Below are 27,853 nucleotides of genomic sequence, written 5' to 3'. Positions count from 1 at the left end.
ATCATTCCGGACACTCGTCCCGCACGGAAGGGTGCCCAACATAGCGCCAGATGATAAATCACTCGGCACCACGGGCAGCGGCCCTCTGACAGCGGGGTTCACAGCCCAGTTCCCCACCGCCTTGCGAGAGCAGCAGTCGGGGGGTCTGACTTTCCGCTCCCGAATGGGACGAGTACGGTTATATGGAGCAGGCACTATATCAGTCACCTCAAGAAGGAGGCCCCCAAGACGCCGTGCCGCGCACTGCATGTTGGGAAGTGTAGTGCAGCGGTGGGGTGAGTCACGCGGGAGTCATGGGCCTTCCAGGCAGGCCCGGGAAACTAGCTGATGACTGGACCTGGCAGTGCCGTGCGTGATGCCTCCCCTGAGCGTCTCCCCTGGGCGTTTCCGCCGGAGTCCGCCCCCGTCCTTGTCAATCATAGCAGGGAGAGCTGAGCGGAGGAGCTGCTGCTGGTGCCTTGTTGGTCTCTATTCTGGAGCCGTGTGACCCCTCCCATTCCCACGAGGTGCTGGGACAGGAGCCTTGGTTGTGACCCAAATTACCTTTGGGGGCTGAAACGCGCCAGGCTTGGACTCAGTTCAAAAGTGAATGTTGGGAAAACTTGTATTTAAAATACCTTTTGATGGTTTATGAATCCCTTGCCTGGCCCCAGAATAGGGTGACCAGATAGCAAGTGTGAAAAATCCAGACACTTTTTTTTCAGGGGAGATATAGTTGCCTATATAAGACGCAGCCTCTAATATTGGGCTGTCTGGTCACTGGCCCTGGTGAAGTGTTGGGATTATTTAGGTAATGAAACTCCAGAGTTGTGTTTTAAAGCATTATGCTTGCTCTGTGCATGCCTCTGAATAACAATGTGGTGGTGGGGCCTTTATCACAGGTGGGGAAGTTTGGTTCTGAAATAACAAATGTTTGTCTGAAAACTGCTGTAAGTACACACAATCTATACCTGCCTGACCCCATCCTTTTCTGCAGGCAATTGATGGAAAATGTGCAAAAGTCACAAGCACATCCAAGAGCAAGGTGTGAGGGGATTTGATTCCGTGACAAATGTAGTACTGATGTGCATATAGCAGCAATTGTACACCCGAACACAGGAAACTTGCTTGAGACACTTCAATTCATTTAATATAGGCCATCAAATGATTGCCTACTTTTGTCAACCGTGCTGCCACCCTCCCTGTGGAAAAGTTATTTTCAGAAACTTCAAATGTATCATAGGACCCCCCATAGCAGATTTGGAATACAAAATTGGCTCCATTTTTGTCTTGCCAGTAAGCTGTTAAATTACTTGATACAATAAGTAAAGTGTTAGAGTCCTGGCTGAGCTCTTCCTTGTGGAAGGTCACCAGGCTGCTGTGTTGGATCCCAAGTACTTCCAAACCTGCTGGGTCTGAGTAGCATTCTGTCTTTAAGTCTGGCCTTTCAGACACACTCTCAGAGTATAGACTCCAATGCTGGTATCCTCTCTTGGGATATGGAGCCCCGTGACCTATCTGCCCTAGCTCCAAAGATCAGTGTGGACTGCCACAAATTTCCCCAGTAGCTTAAGCACACCTTTCACCAGAGCTCATCTTCTGCATGCACTTTGGGTTACAGTTTAATGCTTTGCGGACCACATGACAATTAAATCAAGGATCACACTGGCTTTGCAAAGGAACTTCATAAACCATACATCTTTTACTCACAGAAGAGCATAATAGCTTTACAGATCTATGAAAAAATAACGAATATCTGAATGCAAACCCCTCCCTACTGTTCTGTCATCACTCCTGGGTTTTGGTCAGTGTTCTTACGGGTCCCAGTGGTCTCCTGCACTGCATTCCTACTCAGTCTTCTCTTCCTTGTGATGGTCTCTCTTGCTAAGGAGTGTGTCTCATTTTAAAAGCAGTGTCTAACACCTTGTCTCTTCTTCTCCTTCCCTTGGGGTTTTTCCATTCTCTATTCCTCTATGGGCCACTGGCCACTGAGGATCATTAACATTTAATGTCTCTGCTGGCAGTCTCTATAGCTCTGTCAGCAGGGTGGATAAAACCTGATGATTTAAAACAAATAATTTAAATTAAATACAGCTATATTTATTTTTTAAATCTATTTACAAATAAATTTGAAATTAACAATCTGGTAATAGATCTTGAACCCTAATCCTGCTGCTACAAAAAATCCACAAGCCTCCATCACTAGAGCTAAAGGGGGACTCTCTCTTAGCTGTGAGCAATATAGAGTCTATGACACATTTATCAATTTTGAGTGCATATACACACTAGCCAGTTAAATCTTTAAATATTGCACTGTGAGCACTTTTGATCCTCAGACAACAGAATACTTTATAAAGGGGTACTGTTAGCCCTGTTTTACAGATGTGGAGCGGAGAGAAAGTGAAATGACTTGCCTGAGGTCACTCAGTAAGATAACAGCAGAATCTGGAATAGAACCCAGGTTCTCTTGACACTTAAAAGCACCTTATCCACCAGACCAGAAGTGCTGTTGTCATTTAGTGAATTATAAAGCAAACCTCAGAAAACTATAGAGTAGAGAACAAATGAACTCAGTGGCTAGGAAGTTACTGATCCTTTAGATCTAAGGAACTGATTTGCTTGCAGTTTTGTTTTATTTTTGGAGCGAAGGTATATCTATTTCCCTGGCTTTCCTCCTGCAGAGAAATCACTGGGTATGCCGCTTTATTTTTTTTCACCAGTACAACCCGTTACTCGCCTGGTTTGTTGGACTACAACTCCCAGCACGTTGTGCCCTGCCGTTCTGCGCACAAAGCTGGTGGATTTGACTACAATTCCCTGCATGCAGTGCTTCCTAGCGGGTGTATTTCAGTTGTCCTCGGTGCTGCTCTGTGCTGTTTTATTTGTTTAGCTGGAACAGAAAGCACACAACGCACAGCAGCCATGCTAAACTGCTTGGGGACCGTGCTGGGAATATTCATCTCTGTTCCTCTTCTCCTGTTCATGGCAGTTCCTTACATCAGGTCTGTATTAGATGATTGATTAACTAGTGTGTAAACCCTTTTAAGAAGTGTGTACCTTTTTACTTCTGCTAAATGGGGATCCAGTAAGTGCATCCTTGGTAGAGAAGGAAGATCAGTTTATCCATTATTGGATTAGAGAAAGATCAGGTAATATGCTAGGTAATAAACGTGAACATCAAATTTCAAAGGAAAAGGTTTCACCATACTGAGAACTTGGTTTAAGTTATTGTGTTATGCAGTGAATCTTAAAACCTCTCTACTCCTTATAAATGAAGCAGAGTTAACAAGCAATTAAAGTAGGGACTGGCAGCCAGGATCTCTGCTGTTGATTTGATTTGCAGTTTTGGGCAAGTCCGCTGTGTGCCTCAGTTTCCCCATCTATAAAATAGAGCTAATAGCTAACTTACCAAGATGGTCTGCACAGCACTTGAAAGGCATAAAAGTGCTACATAAAAGTAGTATGACCATAAATGCTTAGGGTAGAGATATGAGAAGAAAGTTGTTTTATTTTCCAGTAAATTTTAATTGATTGCTTGTTTTTGGATAGGGTGGGGGCAGTGGATTCTTTTTTGACTTCACCAGATTAAAATGTTGGTTAGAGTAACCTTGATCCCTGTATCTAAAAAATAGTAGGGATCAATGTTACACTCATTCATGAGCTTGGTCTGGATTGAGACCTAGTGGGTATTTCTAGCTCTAATTTTGATGATTCTCTGAGCCAATGCTCAGTTAAAATAAGCTCTTGTACTTTTGGCAATAAAATGACCATATTTTGCACTTAACCTGACCCCAAGATAGCTGCTTGAAATGCTTTGTAAACTTCTATAATTGCCTTTTCTTTATTTCTGAGCTCTTTAAAGTCAGTGTAAGGTGACAGCTTACTTTGGGAAATATAAAGTTTCAAAGAATTAAAAGGATAATTGTCAATCCATAAAAAATGTGAGGAAAGAAGGCCGCATTGACTTTGTTGGAGTTACACCATGGACATCTGGCCCAATGTGTTATTAATTAAAACTAACAGTGTCATGGGAGGCTTTTTAGTCATTTCACGCTCTTTTAAATGCCTGTAGTGTAGGTGCATTAGGTAAGTTCAGAAAGTCTAGGTGAGAAAAAAGATCATTGGATGATCTGTGAGAGAACTGATGTTAACCGCCAATAGGGTAACTCTCATCCTACTTGTGTAACAGCTTGACAGTTTGCATATATCAATGAAGAATTTACAATATCCAATGCAGAAATACAGAAAGCTACCTACTGTGTTTGTTGGTGCTTAGTACGATTTCTGGCAGGGAACCGGCCTACTTGTGGGTACCTGGACCATAGGCAGGGGTGGGCTGGGCAAGGAGACCAGTGGGCGGGCTAACACTCAGGCCCAGGCAGCAGCATGCTGGGGCATCTAAGGTAGGATTTGGGAATGAAGGTGCCTGCTGAGCTATTGGGGAATGGGAGAAAGGACTTGCCTGCTGCCTCTGCTTTACTGCTGCCTCTGGACTGGGCTGTGTATAGTGCCTCTCTGCTCTGGACCTGTTATGTGTGCTCATAACAAACCCCCAGCTGCATATATGCTGACATTGTGGTCACCAGGTCTACTGCACACAGCATGGCATGGATAATGTCAGATCTAACCCCCATGGGCAGCACGAGACTCCTGCCTGGAGGAGGCTGGGCGGTGGGGGGGCACCAGTACTCAGACCCTGGCCCCGCCCCTGCTCTGCCTCCTCACCCATGCTTCACTGGACTTCTCCTACAGCAGCATGTGGAGGCTGAGGGCGGCGTGTGTCGTGGCTGCGGCCTGGGGCCTGCACAAGGCAGTGGGGCTTTGGGGGGCATGCAGACTGCTTGCGGGACCCCCCGCCTCCTGCCGCCAGCCTATGAGAACCAAGCCACGCAGTGCACTGCCCCTGGGGAGGTGCCTGGGGGCCCTGCCTGTGCCTCCCAAGGTGTGCATGACACTGCTGGAGCAGGCAGAGCAGTGTCCTCCCAAGTCCTGGTGTCCATGTTGGAGGTAGGGGCTGGGAGCTCCCCGCACCTGTGCTCCCCTCAAGAGGCATAAGCAGTGGGGGAGGGGGCTGAGTGGGAGTAGGGCCTGGGGCACAGCAGAGGTGGAGACTGGGCAGAGTGGGAGTTTCCTGTCGCAGGTGTTTGGGCCAAGCCTATTATCCCCACTGCCTATGCTAACCCCTGAACTAAATAAAGGAAGCTCTCAGCAAGGTGGCAATAGTACCAGGGTTTATGTCCTCTTTGGGTTGCAGCCACTGGAGACCAGGGCTTAAGACCCACTTGCCAGTGCATTACACACCACCATGTTCATAGCAGAGAAGACAGCTCGGAATATTGGCCACTTCAAGGTGCAGAGGTTTGGAAGATGAATAGGAACCTGTATCAGTGGCTGTAATGACCTCTAAGAAGAGTGGGCAGTGGCTGGCAGCATGAGGGAAATATAAGATGACAGGAACCAGGAACTGGCAGTTTATGTGAATGTGGCCATGTCTTTCCAATTGTTCTGAACCCAGTAACTAGGTGGTTGGATCAAAGCCCCAGGACTGAGCCTGATAACCAGAAAACTGTCCTTAAAAATCCCTAATAGGTCCTCTTCTTGTCCTCTCTTCTAGGAAGTATGTTGCAGGAGGGGTGTGTAAGTCGACAGCTAAGCTGAATGGGAAGGTGGTGGTGATCACAGGGGCCAACACAGGCATTGGGAAGGAGACAGCCAGAGATCTCGCACAAAGAGGCAAGTCACCTGTCCCTCCTCCATCTCCAAAAGTCCCTCTGTAATTTACATCTTCACTGGGTGTCTGTTATCTGCTCTGGAGCTGGGAGCTGATTATCTTTACAGCCTCCATCTGTACTGCAACTATAAAGGAGCTGGGAGACCTGGTTACACATGGTTATCCTCCGACCAGTAAAACACAGCTAAAAGTTGTAATGGAGATAGGACCTAACTATGTCCTAGGAACTAGGTTAGAACCCCTCTGGGACAGCCCAGAGCTTTAACATAGAATCATAGGGTTAGAAGGGACTTCCAGGGTCATCTAGTCTAACCCCCTGCCAAGATGCAGGATTTGTTGTGTCTATGACATGGTTATATGTCCTGCCTGCACTTCAACTTTTAACCTGGCTGGAAGCAGATACCCTGACTCAGTAATAGTTTTATTGTAGGTGAGGCTTATAGCTTCAGCACTGCACTTTGGTAGACTCCTGGAAACACTTGCAGAACTTAGAATACAGGAGGGGAGAGTATTTCATAATACACAGGCGCTTATATAAGACAAAGCCCTGAATATTGGGACATCTAGTCACTCTAGTCCTACCCAAAGTCCCCTAGGTCCAGGATTGGCCCATTCAAACCTGGGCCACTGTGGTGAGACTACCAATGTGGGAGTCTGGCAGGATTAAAAGTGGTGCTGGTTTTGTGCAATGGACACCTGGCCCACAAGGAGCTGGACAGAGACACTTCAGACGTATTTCACACAAGCCAAAGAACAGTCTTGAGCAGGCAGTCCCCACTGGTCGCTACCTAGCTGGGCTGGATTTAAGCCAGTAACTCACAGATGAAAGACTGTTTGTCTGACAAGTAATCCCCTGATTTACCCACTTATTGCTCACAGATTTATTTATAAAACTTTGGGTAGCCCACCTGCCTTTCTGTCCTGCCTCCCCAAGCTGCCTCCCATGTTTCTGTCATCCTTTCCCCTTTGCAGGTGCCAGGGTGATCATGGCCTGCAGAGACATGGCGAAGGGGGAAGCAGCAGCCAGCGAGATCCGAGCCGCGACAGGGAACCAAGAAGTAATTGTGAAGAAACTGGATCTGGCTGATACCAAGTCTATCCGAGCATTTGTGGAGAACTTCCTAGCAGGTACAGCCCCTAGATGCTGCCTCACTTACTGTTAGATGAGGGTATATGGTTAACATCAGCTCTGATCAAAGAGGCAGCTCTCCACTCTTTAGTTCTAAAGAGTGAATGTGGTCTAGCAGACAGGACATGAGCCTGGGAGTTGCAACAGTGGGGTTCTATTCCAAGTTCTGTTGACGTGCTGTGTGACTTTGGACAAATCATGGCTTAACCACCTTGGTAAAGCACTTTGAGAGCTGAATAGAAAGGTGCTATATAAGTGCTAGGTATTATTATTAAAGTGATTCTGAAAATGCCTCCTTACTCACTGTATGAGTCCCACTTACTTTAACTGGAGCTGTTCTCTGTGATGGCCTGGGTAAACGCCTCCCTGGAGCAGGGCAGCAAAGTAGTAATAGTCTGTCCTGGAAACATGGGCTGGAGTCAATTCCACCCCACAACACTGCCAGCAATATCAACCCAGGAGGGAGGGCATGCTGGTGCCGATGGACTTAGGCAAACACGCCTCTGCTTGGAAAGATGCTGTTTGGTTCCATGATAAGAAATCACCAGAGGCTAGGTTGGGGAGGTATCTTTTTATATTTTGGAAAGGAGGGACAGCTGCAGCTCAATCTGCCCGAGTTCTCTGGCTGATCTATGCCATGCTGGTGCTGGGCAGTTGTTGAGGGATCCCTGTTTAATTCTTCATCCCAGCCGTTGTTCCTTGCAGAGGAGAAGGAGCTACATATCCTCATTAACAATGCAGGTGTGATGCTGAGCCTTTACTCCAAGACGGCTGATGGCTTTGAGATGCATCTAGGAGTCAATCACCTTGGTAAGGATCTGAGGGTCAGATGTGGCATGCAGAGCTGGCTGTGACTGTTTTATAAATGTTTGTGGCAAAAATCCCAGGCTGAGACTTTGCATCTAGGACACTGCCGCCTCCTCCCCTCTCTCCCCCGCAACTCCTAATAATGTGGGGAAATAATTGAAGATCAGAGTCTTTTAAGCCTCAGTCGAGACCTAGGCTGTTTTGGGTGGGTCCTAAATTTCTTGAGGAGCAGTGCAGACTGTAATCTCCGCTGCTCACTCGAACGAGTGTGAAGTGGCTGGGATGAAAATCAGCACCTCCAAATCGGAGGTCATTGTTCTTTCTCTCCAGATGAAGGGGGAGCAGCTGCCCTCAGTGGAAGAGTTTAAGTATCTAGAGGTCTTGTTCAAGTGATGGTAAGCGGGAGTGTGAGATTGACCAGCGGATGAGTGCGGCAGTGACACTGATGCGGGCACTGTATCGATCCGTGGTGGTGAAGTGGGAGCTAAGTTTTCAGATGAGGCTCTCGGTTTACAGGTCAATCTATGTCCCCAACCTCACCTATGCCAATGAACTTTGGGTGATGACCGAAAGGACAAGATCGCGGGTACAAGCAGCGGAAATGTGGTTTCTCCAAAATAGGGTGAGGGACTCAACTATTCGGGAGAGCCTCGGAGTAGAGCTGCTACTTGTCCAGGTTGAGAGGAGTCAGCTGAGATGGTTTGGGCACCTGATAAGGATGCCCCCTGGCAGGCTTCCTTTGGAACTATGCTAGGTATATCCCACTGGGAGGAGGCCCCGAGGCTGACCCAGGACACACTGGAGGGATTATATCTCCTGACTGGCATGGGAATTCCCCAAGAGGAGCTGGAACCTGTTATGGAGAAAAGGGAGGTCTGGTCCTCCTTAGTCTCCATGCTGCTGCCACGACCCTCTCCAGGAAAAGTGGTATAAAGAAAAAACAGCAGCAGCAGTGCAGGGGAAGCTTGCCCTGTCAGTGCCCAGGGGGTGCCTATTCTGGGGTTACATAACAGACAGATGGGACTGCCCTCTCCTGCACCTTTCACCAGTTCCAGCTGTTTGAGGACCCAAAAGTAGAGGCCACTTTTGGGCCCTGACCTCTTTGTGCCTCACTTCTTCCATCTGTGAAATGGGGATAATAGTGAGCTGCCTCAGTACCTGGTCGGAAGTGCTTTTTAATCCTAGGATGGAAAGCACAACAAAAAGGCAAGGTAAAACAAATCCCGTCTCTCCCTAGGTCACTTCCTCTTGACCTTCCTGCTGCTGGGGTGCCTGAAGCAGTCGGCCCCAGCCCGCATAGTGAATGTGTCCTCGCTGGCTCATTACGGAGGCAGGATCCGCTTCCATGACCTTCAGGGGGAGAAGTGCTACAATTGGGGCTTTGCATATTGTCACAGTAAATTGGCCAATATACTCTTCACTCGGGAGCTGGCTAGACGCCTGCAAGGTGAGTTAGAGAGAAGTGGATTGTATTCTAGCTCTGGCATACTCAGGTCCTCCGGGCTCTGGTGGGTGGGGTTCAAGAAAGTGCTGGAAAGTGGCTGTGCTTAGATCCTGTACAGAAATTAAGACATTCAAAGTGGGGGTAAGGAAGCAGTGTTACTTGGGTCCCTGGCAGGTGCTCAGGGTGGGTGGGAGCAGATTCAGTCAATCCAGATAGGTTAGTCTAAAGCAGTGGCTATACCCCTACCCTCAGGAGTAGGGTGAGGGAGTGAGCCGGCTGTACTCAGAGGAATGCATTTAATTGTTTTCAACGCTTGTCAAAAAGCAAATCTGCAAACCAATGAGCTGCATCTGCACTGACAAAGCAGCAATTGTGCATCATAGACTGCTACTGAAAAGGTTTTGAATGCTGCTGTGCTCCGCCTAGGAATCAAAGTCCACAGTGGAACAGCCGAGGTTTGCTCAGCTCTCTTGAGACTCAGTCTGAAAAACAGAGATAAGGTCTCTTGTCTAGAGTCAGGAGGGGTTTGTGCTTTACAAAGCAGTGTGCAGCAAGCCTCAAATGTTTTTGCCAGGCTGCTTTGTAAAAGACCTAACCAACAAAATGGTGCAGTGTTTGTAATTGGGGTGAGATGTTGTATGGCCTTCCAATAAGCATGTGTAAGTGGTAATATATAGTGTAATATATTTGCCCCAATATATCTGCATCTGGACCTTTGTTTCTTTAACATTGTAGATACTTGGGTAAAACAGGAAGATTGCTAATGCCTTCCTTCTAAGGAGGCTCTAGTGCATGTAGGCAGGGTCTAATTTGATACATGCTCCTTGTCCCTCTTGCTGCAGGCACTGGAGTCACTGCAAACTCACTGCATCCTGGTGCTGTCTATTCTGAATTGGTCCGGCACTCGATTCTAATGACCCTGATGTGGAAGACATTCTCTTTCTTCTTGAAGACTCCCCGAGAAGGAGCTCAGACCACTGTGTACTGTGCAGTGGCTGAGGAGCTGGAGTCTGTGACGGGGCAGTATTTCAGGTGGGTGAAGGTCCTTGATCTGGTGTCGTAGGGCAGAGGGATGCAACCCCGATGTCTCTAGGAGTATGGGGATAAGAGGGGTGAGCAAGGTAAGGCTATAATCTATGGCTGAGAGGGGACTGTACAGAATCTTACACAGATCTGAAGGGAAAAGTGCTAGAAATATGTTTACAGCTTGTGTCAGTTACAAGAATCTGAACACATCAGATTAGAAAGGGGTTGCTCATGGAAAGGGACACCAAGACAAGTCATAGTTTCAAGGAATTCTTTACCTGTATAATGCTTTAGTTTATACCCAGTCCTGTAGTCTTTGAATGGGCTTATGCTTAAAGCACAAGATGGGCTGTCACAGATTCTGGGTTCTATTCCTGCTCTGCCACTGAAGTTGGGGAAGTCACTTAACTTCTCTGGCCCAAATCAGCCCTGCTGTATCTTCACTGAATTTGGTCGAGTCATGCTAGAGATGACTTTGGTCCTCTTTGCAGTTTTCCCCCATCTGTAAAAGGATGATAGAACCTCCATCTCACTGGGGTTGGGACACTTGGTTCGGTGATGTTTGTAAAGTGCTTGGAGGTCCTGAGACTGAAGGCGTGAGAGACATGATTACGTATTAATAAGGCAGTAGCAAATGTAGGTGCTGTGCAAGCGAAGCTCAAGATTTTCAAAACTCTCCCTCAAGTTAGACACCTCCATAAGTGGCCGGATTCTCCAAAACATGGCACATCCAGGAGCTGCACCTATCGCAGGAAGCTTCAGGAAGGGAGATCCCTGCACGTCTGTGCATGCAATGCAGTTTATTCTGCAAAATAGGTTCTGTGGTTCTTCTTTCATTCAGTCCATTTCCATTTCGCTACTGATCTCAGTTGACCTATCTTGTGACCTGCAATAACCCTTTTCTCACCTCTTTCAAAAAACACAGCTCAGGATGGATTAACCAAGTGATGATCACATGTTAATCTTGAATAGCTACATTCAGTGCTGCCTTTCTGCTCCCAACTGGGCCTTGATCACTTCACTGTGACCACCTCACATTTTGGAAATTTGACATGGAAATTGCCCTTTGATTTTAGCATGAATGCAGCTTACATGAGATAAAACTCACTCCTTCATATCAGAGACTAGAAACTCAATCTTCTCTCTTGTGACTGAATCACAGGATTATTCCACGATACGCCTTTATGTCTGATCTTCAAGTACAGAGTTTGTACCATCTTAATCTGACTTGGCTACAGAAATAGGTCCTCTAATCCTCTCTCACGTGCTTGCATGTTCCAGTAGACAAAAACAGCCTTTGTGACTCTCCTCTCTCCCGTGTGCTGGAACATGTGAACTCTTAAGTGGATTTCAGGTTCGTAAAAGAAGCAAGCATGAACTCAATGGAGACATGGTTAGCAAAAGAGGAGCTTGAGTGTGTGTGCCCAGATTTACATTGGCTGTCTCTAGAATAGAACAGTGTCCAAATCCTGTCACTTAATTGAATGTAAATTGTGGTAATCACTAATACTTCTTTAAAATGTCCTTTATATAAATAGGAAGAGATGAAGAAGAAAGCATACGTAGCAGAAGCTGATGTCCTTTAGCGAAACAGACGGAGAAAGAGATACAGCTGGAGACTGCCACAGCTCTTCTTAGGCACGTTTTGTGCATCTCCTGTTTGTTTAAATTAGTGGGTACGTCTCTGTGCCATAAAAGAGCTGTGGAACTCACGTGCTGGTCTGTCTCTGGCTGCAGTTCTGACCTGCCTGCCCTGATCCATAGCCCTAGGCTGCCTTTCCTGTTAGCATTGCTAAAAGGGCAATCTCCAAATAATATACTGCTATCCACTCCTTGTCAGTGGAGAGCTTGAAAAATTTTTTTTAAACACTGCTTTGTAATTGTCTTGTTTTTTAGTCTGATTAAATGAATTTTTGTTTTACAGACACTTAAGGCAGTAGTAAAACTTACTGCATTTTTCCTTTAATCAAGCATATGTAGGCTGGGGCCATGCATGCCTCAGTTCACCCCACCCTGGGCCAATCCAGCTGATTAGCATTTCCTAAATTCCAAAGCACAACTCATCTTGCTCAGTCAGTCATCCTGAGCAGGTTCTAGAATATTTGGAAATCCTGAACAGTTGAATTTTCCTTCCTTTACTACACCTTCAATTTATTACTTTACAGTATCTACAAAATCTGATATCAGTCCTGACTGAAAAAAAGGGAGGTGGGATTGAGGGTGGGTAGATGGGTGGAGCAGGGGGACAGCTTTAAGGTGACTGCAGCTAATCATCAAAGGCATGTGTGTAGCGTGGGAGAGGAGATGATAATTTTTAAAATAAAGGACTGTCTTTGACACTCTCTCTGGGTGTCAGTGGAGAAGCTGGTCTTTGGAAGGATGTTGGCGTGTATAAAATATGGAACTATCTTTTTTTAATGAAATCAGTACCATCTCTTTATAAACATAGAATGATTGTAATAAGTGAACTCCTGCCATTAAGTGGGAACGCAGTTATGGTACAAGTAACCTCCACCGTTAAGTTATGGCCCTCTGACTCAAACTGCCTTCAAGCCACTGGCTCTTCAGCAGAGAAAAATGAGGGGGATTTGATATCAGCCTTTAACTACCTGAAAGGGGGTTCCAGGGAGGATGGAGCTAGACTGTTCTGAATGGCAGTTGATGACAGAACTAGAAGCAATGGTCTCAAAGTGCAGGGGGGGACTAGGTAGGAAAAACTTTTTCACTAGAATGGGTTATTGAGAGAGGTGGAGGAATCTCCATCCTTAAGAGGTTTTTTTTTTTTTTTTTTTAAAGGTGCTGCTTGACAAAGCCCTGCCTGGGAATATTTTGTTGTGGTTGGGCCTGCTTTGAGCAGGGGGTTGGACTAGATGACCTCCTGAGGTCCCTGCCACCCCTAATCTTCTGATTCTATGAACATGCTGAAGACTTTTGTTTAATTTGTTTATTGCAGTTGACAGCTATCAGGGGAGATCTTTTCTCCAAGCTCTGCTATTGCTGCAGCTTATTCCCCATCTGTGTCTCTATCTGGGGGGATGTCATCACTCCCCTTTCTTATGATCACCTGCCTGTGAGGCAGTCACACTGCTGATTTATATGGCCCACCGACGTACGAGATGCTTTACAAACATACAAAATGACAGGTCAGGCTCTCAGCTTTCCTTAGAGCGTGTTATTTTTATAGTCATGTCCCAAAAGGCTTCAGTGAACTACAGCATTTGGGCTATTGCTGTAACCTTTACATAAACTATACACAAGCAGGCACAGCTTGGAACTACAAGGGTTAGGGTTCCCTCCTATACCAGCTCTCCTTTCCACCACCATGCCCCCTACCCTGAAGCCTGCTTCTGGCCCAGCTGCAACAGTATGGTGGCCTGTCTGCCAGCTGCCTCCTCTCCCCTTCCACTCCCCACACTGCACAGTGCTACTAGTTCTCCTCCCACGCTCTTATTTTTAAATCCTGCTTCAAGGAGTTAAGCTGCTGGAAACCAGCAGCAGCTGGCCTGGCCATTTGTTTTTACAGGACCTTTTAGCTGTGCTAATGCAGACCAGGCACCTGATGAAAATCTCTTCTCCTTCTGCAGTGACTGCCAGCCAGCCAGTGTTTCCCCTCAAGGCCGGAATGATGAGCTGGCAAAGAAGCTTTGGAACATCAGTTGTGAGCTGCTGGGCATTCAGTGGGAGTGAACGGTGGAAACCCTTGCGCTATAGCTACATGGGCCTGGATTCGATGTTCCAAATAAGCTCTTCGCTTGAGAAGAGGAACATGCACAAATGTGAATGCAGTCCAGTGCCTGCCACTTGCAACTGCTCCACCAGTTATTTATAGACAACTGCTCTTGAATTTGTGATATTTTACATTTTAAAAGAAAAGTGAGACTAGATTCCCACTCATCCCTTTTGCCTAGCTGGAGGCTCAAGACACAAGGGCAGTGATTTGGGGCTCATCTTTCCCCTCCCACCCTTCCATTAACATTCCAAAGCCACTGTCACCCTACGTTCTGCCCCTGATTCCCCACTAACAGCGGAGGCTTTAGGCTAGGTAGGTTTCTGTTATAAAGCAATTTAGAAATTTTGCATTATGCTTGGGGGAAGGGTCTTTGTGCAGCAGTAACAACCAGACTAGTTGATGAGGGTTTCCTTCAGTGTGTATGGTCCATTGAGTGACTTGGTTCAGCTCTACTGCTTGGGCGCAGATCCTAAAGCTGCAGCAGCCCCCACCTCAAAGCACCAAGTCAGAGCTGATTGAGGCCCCTTTTGTCCCTAGAAATTATTTATTTGTATTTCAGTAGCCCTCCCGGCCCCAACTAGGCTTGAGGGCCTGTTTGGGCAAGGCACTGTGTAAACCGAATAAAAGAGGATACGTGTACTAAGTGAGCCATGCTCTTAAACATAGTCGTTCTTGAGGAGGTGGCAGGGCTACATGCAGTAGCTTCATGTGTACAATGTAGGGGTGAAATTAAATGCAATATAGGCTGAGTAGCAGAAAACACTTCCGCTAGAGAAATTGATTAGGTTGTGGAACAAATCTCCCACCTAGTTTAGATATTTAAAGCTAGTCTCAGTTAAGAAGAGAGTGTACAGAACAATTCTACACTGGTTCCCTGGCTTAGAGCTCCCCTGTTGGGAAACAATTCTACAGTAGCTCCTTCCTAGGTGTTTAGCTGGAACCACAGACTTGTCTCACACACACACACAAAGCTGAAGAGGCCACCCACCACTGCTAGAGATAAAGAACAGAACAATACACAAAAGGAGGACAGGGGCAAGTGACCTTTGCTGATAATACTTTATTCTTCATTGTTCATCGTAAACAGATTCTAATTGTTAACAGACAAATGCCTCTTTCAACTACTCGTGTTCAATCCATTTTTATGTGTAGGATTTTTAAGCCCCTCACTAATTGCAGTACTAGTGACAAGCTTTTTAGGGTCAGGGCCAAAATTCCAGTTTTAGTTCTGCTGGTAAGAAAAAGATCCTTAGAACTCTAAGTTAAAGATTACCAAAATTGCACTAAACACAGTATAAAGTGCATAAAGTACAGTGCAAAGAAGTCAAGCAGAAAGACAGGCACAAAAATGGCTGGGCTCCATTCTTTCCTTCTATGCTATTCAAGTTCCTCTCACAGGTGCATACAGAATGTTAGATACTGCAGCAGTGCACGCAGTACAGACCTCTTCACCCATATTTATTAGTAGATTTGGTATTGATCCAGTCTATAAAAAGTGTCACTCCCAAAAAGATTAGCATAACCCCTAGTGTACACTGGAAGGCTAGTTCTATATGACAGACAATAAGAGCAGCTTATATTAGCCTTACTAATAGATCTGAGGGTGGGAGATTCTGAAAGCTAAGTGTAGTCATCCCTGCTTCTTAGCTCTGAGCTATTTCTAACCCCACATCCCATGAGCTAAGCATCTCCAGCAGGGAAGAGGTATTTTTGCCAGTTGGACAGTGGTCATGAAACATTAAAATGAGATCAACCCAGTCCTTTTCATCTCATTGGAGGTCTGTGCTCTATCACAAAGACTCTGTTTGCTTGCTTAGCTTACCTTACCTTGTACAATGGAAGTATTAAAAAGTTATTACACTTCAGGAAACACTCTCTCTTGATTTCATTTGGCTGCAAATGATCCAGCTGACTGTAATATCCTGGGAGCTGCTGAAAGGCAAATTGAGTTGCCCGCCTCTAAATGTTAGCAGCCAACATCCACCGCCATACAAGCATTTTGTGAGCTGCCAAAGTTAGGGAACTTTTTTTAAGCACCCTTCATGTCTGCTTTTTCCTTTTGCTGCTGCCTGTTTCGTGTTACTTTTTCCTCTTTTCTGCTTAACAGCTGTAAAGAAGCAGTAGCCCAATCCAAATGCCCTGGAACAGAGTCACTTTACACTAGCGGCACCTGCTGTTAAGTGAAGTAGACCAGGAGAATGTGGCTTTTGGTCTGTTTCCAGTCACTACCAGGCACCTAGGAAAGAAATTTTGAGCAGGAGCAACTAATAAAGGACCATTATTGGAGCTAAAGAAGGCCTGCTGCCTGCCTGGCCCCAGTATAATTCAGACAGTCTGAGCCATTTGTTCACCCCAGGAACAGAGGGTGTGTGTGTGGTTTTTGTTTTGTAAAGTATACAAGAATTCAGTCCACAACATTTCACTTTGTCAGAAGGGGAAAGATTGCTTTGGTAAGGATACTCATTGCATGATTCAGCAGTCTATTTCACTACACCAACCCTTTTATAAAAAGAAGGTGCTTTCCCTACAGTGCAAGGGGATGTATAGGTCAGTTGGTTTCTGCTGACTACACTACAGAAAAGACATAAGAATCCTTGTGACTATTCAATGACAGTTATATCACAGCAATTTAATTCATGTAGTCGATTAAACTAGGGAAGAGATAAAACAATTCTCACAAACATGCTCATCCTATTTTAAGGTTTTCCCTTTGTCTCCCCTTTGTAGCACATTCCCTTCCAATTACATCCATCCACCAAGAGCTCCAGCAGCAGACAAACACGTGCCAGTGATCTCAACATAGAGAGACCTGCCCTATACAACTAGCCATTGCCTTTCAAACCAACTAAAGAATTTGTGCACACTGTGCTAGTGTAAAAAGTTAGTAGTATAGATCATTGTTAAAAAGTCACCTCAAAAGTTCAGTCCCAAATCTATGTAAATGGAAACAAAACTCTCTCCAACCTTTGTAATGATGGATTCCCTATAAAATGGCTCTGGCTAATAGAAATCAAAGATTTATGTTTCAAGCTACACTGAGCTGAGCTGGGATGGGATTTGGTCATCAACTATACACAGGTTTACTGGGTTAAAACAAACCAATGGCCAAAAAAAAAAAAAAAAAGTTCAATGCCTCTTTGAAAACAGGAGAAGTACATTTCGCCATAATCCTTGTCCCGCTTGTTCAGGTTTAAAACACACAAAAAACACCCTGAGGTAGAGATTGTTGGTCATCAGAACACAGGATTGGCACTTGAATGAAGTAAATTCCTTCCCGTTAACTACAGGCACTCTTTCAGCTCCTGCTTGCCACTTCACTCTCCCAGAGATTGCTGAGCTGCTCTTTCTGCCATGTGAAGTCTTCCCTTTATGGAGGCTGGTGCCTGGTAGTTATTTCCTAGTGCTCTGCGTGAACCAGCTTTTTTGTTTGGGCTGGTGCACTGAAAGCCACTGGGCACAGATGGCCTGCACAACGTCTTCCCCGCTGTTCTCAGCCAACTGCCGCACATGCTGCACCAGCTGCACAGCTCTGGTATTCTCTTGTCTCACTGAGACCAGGTAGGCAGAACGTAGCTTGTTGCACATCACATAGGCTCGGATCTGAAGCAATAAAGAAAAGCAATTGTTCACTGCAGCCTCCCAGACTGAGTTCTGACACAACACGTTTAGGTGAGGGCCCACTGGGAAGTCTCATAGTATTTAGAGAGGTGTGCTTTGTGATGCAGAGGATATGATGTAGCATAGGCTAGGTCCTGCTGTAAGAAATGCACTACAAAGGGTCAGTGCAGTAGACTTTTTTCAAATGTAAATCTGTCACTGGCTTTTAGAATGTCCCTGGATGCTGACCATCATGGAATCAACATCAGGATTTGCATGGGTGTAGCTCATGCTTGAAAACTTCCACATCCAAAACACCAAAGATTCACAGAGACATTCTGCCTGTGGCCTGGCTTTCAGAGCTCACGTTATGTCACTGTAGCACTGAGCTTATTGCAGTGACAGAAAACAATTCCAATTTCTCAGCCTATGCAGAACAGCATGTCTGGTGGTCAGAACAGGAGAGTGGGAGTAAGGACTCCTAGGTTCAAGACCCAGCTCTGCAACTGGTTTGCACATGATCTTGGGAAGTCACTTGACCTCTGGGCCTCAGTTTCTCCATCTGTTAAAATGGAGATAAAATCTACTTATCTATTTGTGAGTGTAAAATGATTTGAGAGCCTTTTACTGAAGACAGTAGAGAAGTGCAGTGTATATAATTAACATAAGCCATGTATTTCAGTCTTAGCATCATCTGTAAAGAACAGAAATTATTGAATCCGTGAGATAAAGGGTAGTGCGTGCCAGGATGGCAATAATATAACCTGGAATAATGATGAGCTCAGTGCTGGTCTCCACAGAGGCACATAGATCCCCATCAGCTGCCTGCTGCCCCTGGGAAATTAAGTGCACCTATGAGAAAATAGGTAGGAAGAACCAAAGAGAATCAACTGAATCTTTGCACTGCTTTTAAGTCCCACACAATTGCTCTGAGACCTCTGGGTCTCTAACTTTTGGGGACACTCCACTCCCAGCGTGGGGAGGAGAGATGAGATGAGAGAGTTACTCACCTTGTGCAGTAACTGAGGTTCTGCGAGATACTTGTCCTAATGGGTGCTCCATTGTAGGTGCGACACTGCCTTTGCATCTGAAGTCAAAGATCTTCAGTAACATTGCCTGTCGACCCGCCCATGCACACCTACCCTGCCTCGCTCAGGTAGCATATACAGCACTATGCGGTCCGACCGCCCTCAATTCCTTCTCTGTCACAAAGCCCATATGTTATGCACCGAAGCAGAGGGGAGAAGGGTGGAAAGTGGAGCACCCATGGGGACACTCATCTTGAAGAACCTTAGTTACTGCACAAGGTGACTAACCCTCTCTTTTTCTTCAAGTGGTATCCCCATGGGTATGCCATTGTAGGGGACTACAAAGCAGTGCCCCTTGCTTGAAGATTGGGGTTTTGGAGCGGCTTGTATAGCAGAGGATAGGACCGTATGTCCAAGTCTGATGTCTGCAGCGGAATCCTGCATAATGGTGTAGCGTTGGACAAATGTATCTGAGGACGCCCATGTGGCCACCCTGCATACGTAAATAATGGGAATACTGTTAAGAAATGCAATGGAGATTGACCGTGCTCGTGGCAGTATGTTCTTATGGAGGTAAGAGCCTGTTTATTATGGAGTTTATATGGAGAGGCGTATGCATTGTGAAATCCATTTAGAGAGGCGCTGTTTCGATATAGCATCACCCTTGGTCCCCTCGGTGGTGGATCTGAACAGATGTGGTGATTTTCTGAATGGTCTAGTTCTGGTCCAAGTAGAATGATAATGCACACCTTACATCCAGTGTCTGGAGAGCTACGTCCCGTTGGTTGATATGTGGTTTGAGAAAAAAAGCAGGGTGGTGTATTGGTTGGTTCAAATGAAAAGATGTTATGACCTCGGATAGAAATTTGGGGTGTACACAAAGTGTCACTTTGTCCTTATGAAAACACAGCATATGGTGGGTGTGCCACGTGAGTTGAGATTTCTCCCACCCATCAGGCTGTGGTGATGGCATCGAGAAAGGCAGTTTTCATAGCTAGGTGTAAATGCAAGCATGTTGCCATTAGTTCAAACGGGAGTCTCGTCAAAGACCATAAGACTAGGTTTGGATCCCAGGAAGGGGTGGGGCTCATATCTGTGGTTACAGATATTGGATACCCTTTATGAAATGCTTAATGAGGGTGTGTGTGAATACAGAGTATCCTTCAATATGGTGGTGAAAAGTAGTGATAATAGCAAGGTGTACTCTTGTTGGCCAGTCCATCCTGTTTGAGTTGGAGGATATAGCCCAGGATGAGTGGTAACAGAGCGTGAGCTGCTTCATTATGTTTAGAGGCTTACCACTGTTGGAATCTATTCTGCGTGTACGCACGCTCGACTAGTGATGTCATGTTTGCTATGTAATAAGATGTGTTTCACTGGGTCTGGACCCCCTCAACCAAGCAGGAGCCATGATTTCAGATGGAGTGTTTGTGATGTGATGTGTTCAGATAGAGTGTTTGGGGTGACGAACATGTCCAGTGTCCTGTGAAAGGAGCCATGATGGACCAGCATAGAGTCATACAGAGCAGGTACATCACCATACTTGTTGAGGCCATGTTGGGGCTATTAGTATGATTGACTTGTCTTGGCATGGACAACAGCTTCTGCATGCTGTGTTTGTGAGGAAGGCACACAGTACAGAACCAACCTGGGAGACATCGCATATGTAACCTCACATGTCTGATCATGAAAGTGGCTTCTTCCATGTATCCCAGGAGCTGCAGGCATGTGTGTGCTGAAATCTGGGGACAAACTCATGTGTTCGAGATTAGGTCTGTTATGGCTGTGAACCTGTGAGGTGGCAGAAACGCTCTTGCTTGTATGGCGTCGAGTTGAGCGCCAATGAATTTCAATGTTTGCACAGGTCTCAAGGTGGATTTTTCAAGGTTGATAAGGAGACCTAAGCTTTTGAAAATGTTTGTAGTTTTGTGAACTGCTCGAAGTGCTTTAGCCCTGGATGGAGCTTTATGGAGGCAATCGTCCAGTATGGGAAGATTGTGATTCCTCTCTTTGTTAAGTGGATCACAACCACTGCAAGTACTTTGCCAAAAACTCGCTGCACTGTTGATAGACTGAAAAGGCATACTTTGTACTGGAAGTGGTTGCCACCCATTGTGAATCGTAGGAAGCATCTGTGAGTGGGTTGCATGGAGATATGGAAGTACACATCCTGTAGGTTGAGGACTGAGCACCAGTCCCCCTGTTCCAGTGCTGGTATGATGGTGGAGAGGTTGACCATCTTGAATCATTGCTGTTTGACAAACTTGTTTAGGTTGCAAAGGTCCAAAATGGGACACCAACCACTGGATTTCTTTTGAACCAGGAAGTAGTGGCAGTAGAATCCTCATCCTGTGTGTTGTACAGGGACTAGTTCTGTGGCTCCCATTTGCAGAAGATGGTTTACTTCCTCCTTGAGGATGAGCTCCTGAGAGGGGGATCCCTGAAGAGGGATGGGGAGAAGTGGTGGGATGGCATAATTAGGAAGGAGATGGAATATCCTTCCTTGATTATTTTCAGGACCCATTTGTTACAGGTGATAAGTGTCCAAAGATGGTAGAAATGGAGCTAATCAATTGGCAAACTAGTGGTCTGTTTGTGAGGTCAGAGATGGCAGGGACAGATGGAACAGGGGAAGTTCTCAGGCCCTCGACCACACCTACAAAACTGTTTGTTGGAAGGTATATGAGGTGTCCCTTGAGCAGCGGGCTGTCTGCTATTGGGAGAGCATTGACAGCAGCATTGATTGTCGAACTGCCACTGTGGGTAATAAGATTGAGGCCGGGATCTTGGGGGAAGTTGGTATTTCCCTGATCTCCTCTTTGGTTGTGGAGTGTATATACCCAGAGATCTGAGTGTAGCTCAGGAATCCTTTAGCGAGTGTAATGCATTGTTCGTATGCTCAGAGAACAACTTTTGTCCTTCAAAACAGTAGATCTTTAACCATTGTTTGTACCTCCTTGGGGAATCCTGAGAGATATAATCAGAAGGCTTGCTGCATTACTATCACGGTAGCAATGGATCAGGCTGCCGTGTCGGCTGAGGCCAAGGAGGCCTGAAGAGCTGTGCAGGCTGTAAGATGGCCTTCCGCTATCAGGGGCAAGAATTGCTCCTTTTTAGGCTCTGGGAGGTCTTGACATAACTACTTCAGTTTGGAGTAGTTTATATAATTGTATTTTGCCATGAGGGTCTTTTAGTTTGAAATTCTAAACTGAAGCATGGTGAAGGAGTAAGATTTTCTCCCAAATAAATCTAATAATTTCCAATCCCGGTCAGGATGGGTAGATCAGGATTGGTATTGCTGATTCTCCCACATTAACAACAAGGGAGTTCAGAGAAGGGAGTGAAAACAAGAATTCTGCATTCTTTATTGGTATATAGTATTTTCTGTCTGCGCATTTGCATGTAGGTGGGACAGAGGATGGGGTCTGCCATAAATGATTGGCCAGTTTGAGCAAAGCCCTATTGATAGGTACTGCAATTTTTGCTGCTGAGGAAGTATGGAGAATGTCAATTAACTCATGCTGCTTTTCTTTAACCTTCTCCAGTTGGATGTGTACACTGCCTGCCTCTCTGCAGAACAAGTTCTGAAAGTGTCTAAAATTATCAGCCACACCAGGAGGCAGTGGCATGGTAGCCTCATCAGATGAGGATGATAAGTGCAGGGATGATGGTGCCTCTTCCTCTTGATCATTCTCATGTTCCCCTTCATGCTCCTGCAGTGGTTCTTTCTCTTGTGTTTGTGAAAGCTGTACATCTGGAGGTCGTGAGATTGAGGAGGATGGGGCAGACGGAGGATGTTGTATTTGCTGTACTGGTGGGTTACCAAAATGAGCCCTATACATGGCCCAAGGATCCCAGTATGGCCAGTTGGGTGGAAGAGGATTGTGTGGTTGCATCCAGGGAGGACCCTGCCAAATTGGGTACCCTGAGGTGTTGGAGAGTAGGCTTTCAAGAAAGGCTCTATTTATCCCAATGTTGCTAGGGCAATAATGCAGTGTACTCCTCCTCTTCTTCCTCTGTATCACTCAGGAAGGGGGGAGCCGTTCCTGTCGGAGAGAGTGAGGCATAGCTTGACTCAGGTGAATGTGAGACTTGAAGCAAGTCTTGTTTAAGGGACTGGAAACTCCCAAGTATCAGATACTCTTAGGTCTGATATGTATCTGTACTCCTGTGGTGCATATGGCATCGGTTGGTATACATGGTGCCGTGTTGTGTTTTTCAACATGGCCAGCAGATGGCGCCAGAGATTTTTTTCGGAGCCAATAGCATAGCAGAATTTGAGGTCGGTGCCAGTCTTGGTCAGCGGTTGTTTCGGAGCCACAAAGGGTCTTGGAGCCATGGATGAGGTCGTGGGCTTGGTCTAGTCACCACAAAGAGAAGGTGGTGTTGATAGCTGGTGATATGCCCTGGTAAGGTCCTTCAACCTGGTCTTAGAGGCTGAGGAACTCAGTTTCTTTACAGCATCCTGCCCTGTCAGAAGCCGTTGACGCCCCAGATCTAGCTGTGGATGGCATTCATGGGGTTTGTGCCTCAGGGGATGAAGAGGAGGCCATTCTCTTCTTACCCTTGGCTGGGCAGAGGACGTTTTTCTCTTATTCGAGTGAGGGTCAGTAGCCAATCTTGACAACCATGAGGGCCTCTCCAGGGAAGAGTGTGAACCAGGATCAGAAGCTGGGCAAAGGGACTTCTCCATCAGGAGCAATTTAAGTCTGATGTTCCTCTCCTTTCTTGCTCCAGGTTTCAAATCAAGGCAGTGGGAGCATTTCTGAGGAACGTGTTCCTCATCCAAAAAATGAATGCACTCTCTGTGGCCATCTGTTATCGGGGAAGGCGGCTCCACAGGAGATGCACCTCTGAAACCTGGGAGAACTGGGCATAAGGGTGAGGTTACGGCTTCTCGACTGGGAAAATGGAAATATACACTATGCCAAAGACTGTGGGGTCGCAGAAATTAAAATAAAGTAGTAGGAAGAAATAATACTAATGATTTTTTTTTTAAAAGGAAGAAAGAGGAAAAAAGCAAAGAACTATCTATCTAAGGGAGAGTTTACTACATAACTATCTAAAGAAGGTGAAAACAGGCTTTGCTAAGGGTTGCATTCCAGACCATAGGCGGTAGAGAAGGAACTGAGGGTGGTTGGATCACACAGCACTATATATGCTGCCCGCACACTGCACAAGGCAGGGAAGGTGCGCATGTACGATCCGATGGGCACTGCTATTGAAGATCTCCAACCCCAGATGGAAAGGCACTGCTACACCTACAGTGGAGCACCCATGGGGATGTCACTCGAAAAAGAACAGGCACTTACAAGGTATTTAAGCTCAATCTTGAGAAGGTGGTAAGGACACCCCTAACCCATCAGGTGTCTTAGCTGCTCCACTCTGCAGGATCGCATTGTTGGCAAGGTGAAGGGATTCTTGGTAATTTCTACAAATGGGGTCTAACAAGTGGGCCCCTAAAACTTTCTGCTGAGTCAAGGTGGGGAGCAAGTGGCAGAGGAGAGCACAGTATGCAGACAGCCAGAAGAGGGAAGCTGTGGTTGCCAGGCACAGTGTTCCCACGGCAGGCTAAGGGCTTCCTACTGCACTGTACTCACCTTGTTTTCATCACTATCCATATCCTGGATTAGATTGTCCAGATCCTGTGCCCAAAAGGGGAAAAGCAGGTGACAATTAGTGGACTGTAGATTGCAAGCCATTATATCTTTACAGTCAATCAGAGACCAAACCATTGCACAGATGAAATCACAGTAAGGTGTTTAAATCATCTCAGCCAACTCTGGCGCCAGATACCAAGCCCGATTCATCTCTTTTACTGCAGCTTATTTCCTGGCCCCAACACCAATGGGGTATTTTCAGGGAACCCAATGAGGCAACTTCCCCACCCTCTCCCATCAGGACTTCCTGCCCCCCTCTAAGCGGCGGTAACTTCATGAGGAACTGGTTCCCCACCCCCTCCATGCTACCCACACATCACAAAGCCTTTATATTGATGGACATGGCAGTCTTAATAGGTTGCTTCCTACGGTCTACCAGCAAGGGACCTTCATGGAAAGGTGCTCCTCCTCATCTAAAAAACAGCCACATAAGGGACTGGTAGAAGGATCTCTCATGGGTGCCCACTTGTACAGCACCTTGCTGGGAGATTTGAGGGCAAGAACCCTGCAGCTAGACGATCACCTCCCAGAACAGCCATTTCCTTGTGCAGATGCACACTGATTTCTCTTTGAATAGAAAATGCAGAATAAGGGTTCAGAAGAGGTTGACAGCATGTCTCAGTGCAGGGGAGGGATGCTGAGAGGAAAGGTACTGTCCCCCTTTCTAGCCTATCCCACATCAGAAGACAGTGTCATGGGGGCAGCATTACCTCTGAGGGGATATCCTTAAACTCCTCCAGGCAGTTTAGGATGATGTTATCCCCATCATTTTTGGCTGCAACTCCAGACTCACTGACGCATTTGAGGAGCTGCCGTATCTCACTGTAGTTCTGCTGCTTCACCAGCTCCTTGGCCACTTTACTGTACACAGCTGCAGCTTCCAGCTGGAAGTCCTAAGGTGGGAAAATAAAGTGTCAGAGCAGCATGTTCAGTTATGGCAGATTCTGCTCCTCCTCTGGGCAGGCCCAGTACTCTGCTGCTGTGAGAGCAGAGTGTGGCTCAAGTATAGCCCGCATTGCTCTAAAACGCAGCCCATTGCCACCCTCATTTTCCACACAGAAGTACAGCCCTCAGGGCAAGGGGTCCCAGCATGCCATTTTGCTCGAACAGCCAGTCCACTCAGATAATAGTGGGATCCTAGCCACCAGGGGCCACACCTCTGAACCAGAAATGAGGGCAGCTGCAGTCTGCTCCACTCCATGCAAGCCAGGCTCTCCCCTTACACTCCCACCAATCTACTAATGTGGGTCCTTCTCATCTAAACAAAATGAGGGCGCCTGTGCTACTAGTACCATGCCAGCAAGTATCTCCAGCATGTGTGGATGGCGGAGGCTGAGACACACATTTATATGAAGATGGACAGTTTTCAATTAAATACTTTCTGCTCCTGGATCAGCAGGCTGTAGGAATAGCATAGAGCCTGCTCTGGATCTATTCCTCCATATCCTGTGTCGTCACTGACACCTGTGCAAAATGGGTGTCAAATGCTACCAAATCTGAATTCTCCATTCACACCTCACAAAGTGGGGTAGCACTTTGCACAGTGTGAATGACTGAGGAAGATGCAAGACAGTGGAGAATGCTGTTTAGTTACTCTAGGAGAGCAGCAGGTATGAAGGGAATGCTTTGCTAACCCTGTGGATGAGCCAGGAGGGAAGTTAATTGGCTCTGAAGCAAGCAGACCCATCTCTGACGATGACAGGCAGTGCCATAGTTCTCTTCACATGGTGCCTGGAGTCCCCTCCTTCACTTGTTCTCTCCCATCAGGGTGACCCCTCTTTAATCTCCTCTCCTTTGGTAGGATGAGCGGGCACCAACTTATTCAGATGCACAGCGAGACAGCTTTCTGGCTGATCTAGAGATCTCAGAACTGCCAGCATCACATTGAGGGACAGACAAGGGAACCTTGAAAATTAAACACTATCCCCTCACCCCGCTCCCCAAAAAAGACAGGTAGGCTAATTAGATCTGGAAGCTGACGACAGTGACCCTCTAAACTAAAAGCTGGCCAGGCAGTTCATTTCCTTGCTGGCAAGGGGTCCCTGACAACTTATGGAGGTTTAGAACCTGCATAATTGATTTGTCTGTATTTTACACAAACATGGTGACTGATCTGAAACCTGTTTTCCCTACTTGTTGTAAAGGGTCTGGTACTTAACAGTGGTGATTTACAGGAATGGGGTCAATCTTACATGCAGCAACTTAGGTTTTCCGTACCTGGAGAACTCTGAATGCAATTCCAAAACCTTCTTCAATGTTCTTCCCTTCCAGCATCACCTGAGAAGAAATTGCAAACATTAAACATAGGGGAAAGTGAGACAGCTTCATTTGGTTGTGCGCAGAGAACTCACAAGGAAATTAAGTCACTCGCAAAAGTAGCCTAGGTATTTTACGGCCTTTTGTGTGAGTTTAGCATTGCAATAGCTTTTGTCAAAAGGCAATTTACAGCCTTGTTAAGAAGCGTCCCTAACAATGGAAGGCAGCATGATCCAGAGAGGGAGAGGCAAAAAGATATGGGCTCTGTTGCCAGCTGCCCCATGGTGGGCAAGTTGCCTAACTTCTCTCCACCTGTAACAGGAGGAGAAGGATACTTACCCTAGCTTTAAAATGCAATGAGATCTACAGATGAAAAGCACAGTTAGTGTTATTTGGAATTTGCTCACTCTAAAAGCCTGGCTAATGAGCAGAATTTCTCCAAATCTTCTACCTTTAAGCTTTCTTAAATTTTTTTTTTTAAATGAATATTGTGCTAGTGAAAGGGGCCAAATAAGTGCTGCAGGCCCAAAATCATCCTTTAATCCACAGAACAGGTCAAACTAAGACAGCAAGTTCATATTTTGAATGAAACAATGCTAAGTTATAGATGACAGCTAGTACCTTGCAAGCTACATCCATCTTCATGTGATTGTTTCCAAAGAGTGTGGGCAATGTTGAGCCAGTTATCTGAGAGGTCTCTGAGCTTTCACACCGATGCAGGAACTTGGTGACTTCCATTTGTAGCTCAACTGTATTGATGTGCCTAGATCGGGAAAATATTCTCATTTAGCTGTGTACCAAGAAGTATTCACACAACTATTAACGAAGTGCTTCATCCACAAATGATTACATTCTTGAAAGTGTCTCAAAAGGTAGATGTGTTTGTAACTGAGATAAAAAAAAAAAAAAAAGGGGGGGGCTATTTTAGCTGCTGTTTGACTTGAGCATACAATATTAGCATTAGCACCTTTTTGTCTATTCCCAGCTATAGCACTGAAGTGCTCTTCAGAACTGCATGGGAAATATGAATTACAAGGGCTCACCTGAAGTTCAACATTCTGCATGCAGCAAGCACTTCCTTCCAGAAAGTGACTGACCATCTGTGGATCCCTAACAACAACTCCCAGACACACGTGAGACGACTAACCTTTGTTAAACTGCAGTCAAGTGTGAAAAAGTTTTTTTTCCTTCTATTTTAGAAGAAAATAGACCTTAAGAAGACTAGTTATAGACACCCCAAAAGTTAGAAAGAGAGGACTAAACTTATAACACCATCTTAAAATTTGGAAATTCAGTTAGCCATCTAATTCTGGTTTCTAATGTTCACATCTAGCTCTGCTACTATTCAGGCAATAAGTTTAGCAAATAAAATGTAAATTGTATGGGCTATGGCCATATCAGTTTCACCTACATATAGGAGGATGGGTGGTGCATGGACTGACATTCTGCCACTTGAGGCTTGTCTT

The 27,853-nt window shown here is 46.0% G+C and overlaps 2 protein-coding genes across 6 annotated transcripts in view; one reads left to right on the top strand and one right to left on the bottom strand.

Moving 5' to 3' along the window:
• The first annotated feature begins 2,861 nt into the window (after nt 1-2,861).
• Nucleotides 2,862-15,060, top strand: LOC137159447 (retinol dehydrogenase 12-like). Of its 3 annotated transcripts, none has more exons than XM_067557770.1 (7): nt 2,862-2,981; nt 5,594-5,712; nt 6,683-6,838; nt 7,545-7,649; nt 8,884-9,093; nt 9,933-10,122; nt 13,701-15,060. In XM_067557770.1, exons 1-7 carry the CDS (start codon nt 2,902-2,904, stop codon nt 13,801-13,803), a joined length of 963 nt encoding a protein of 320 aa, XP_067413871.1. In that variant the 5' UTR covers nt 2,862-2,901; the 3' UTR covers nt 13,804-15,060. The 3 variants fall into 3 exon arrangements, with proteins under 3 accessions (XP_067413871.1, XP_067413873.1, XP_067413872.1); XM_067557772.1 differs by having other exon boundaries at nt 13,640-13,731; XM_067557771.1 differs by lacking the exon at nt 13,701-15,060 and adding an exon at nt 11,655-11,828.
• Nucleotides 15,061-15,757: 697 nt separating this feature from the next.
• ZFYVE26 (zinc finger FYVE-type containing 26) overlaps nt 15,758-27,853 on the bottom strand; it is a 69,339-nt gene continuing 57,243 nt past the window's right edge. For 2 of the 3 annotated variants that reach the window (XM_067557764.1, XM_067557765.1), the window contains exons 37-41: nt 27,009-27,150; nt 26,349-26,408; nt 24,842-25,024; nt 24,072-24,116; nt 15,758-17,446 (exon numbers count right to left, since the gene is read on the bottom strand). In XM_067557764.1, the coding sequence (XP_067413865.1) occupies nt 17,237-17,446; nt 24,072-24,116; nt 24,842-25,024; nt 26,349-26,408; nt 27,009-27,150 (640 nt within the window). In that variant the 3' untranslated portion in view covers nt 15,758-17,236. Of the gene's footprint in view, nt 17,447-18,207; nt 18,278-24,071; nt 24,117-24,841; nt 25,025-26,348; nt 26,409-27,008; nt 27,151-27,853 lie in introns of all 3 variants that reach the window. The other variant, XM_067557766.1, reaches the window with a different exon arrangement.

The sequence above is a fragment of the Emydura macquarii genome, unplaced genomic scaffold (assembly GCF_026122565.2).
Source record: "Emydura macquarii macquarii isolate MOO-44397 ecotype Brisbane River unplaced genomic scaffold, CSIRO-AGI_Emac_v2 contig_1876, whole genome shotgun sequence".
NCBI classification, from domain to species: domain Eukaryota; kingdom Metazoa; phylum Chordata; order Testudines; family Chelidae; genus Emydura; species Emydura macquarii.
This window is presented reverse-complemented; position numbering and strand designations above follow the sequence as displayed.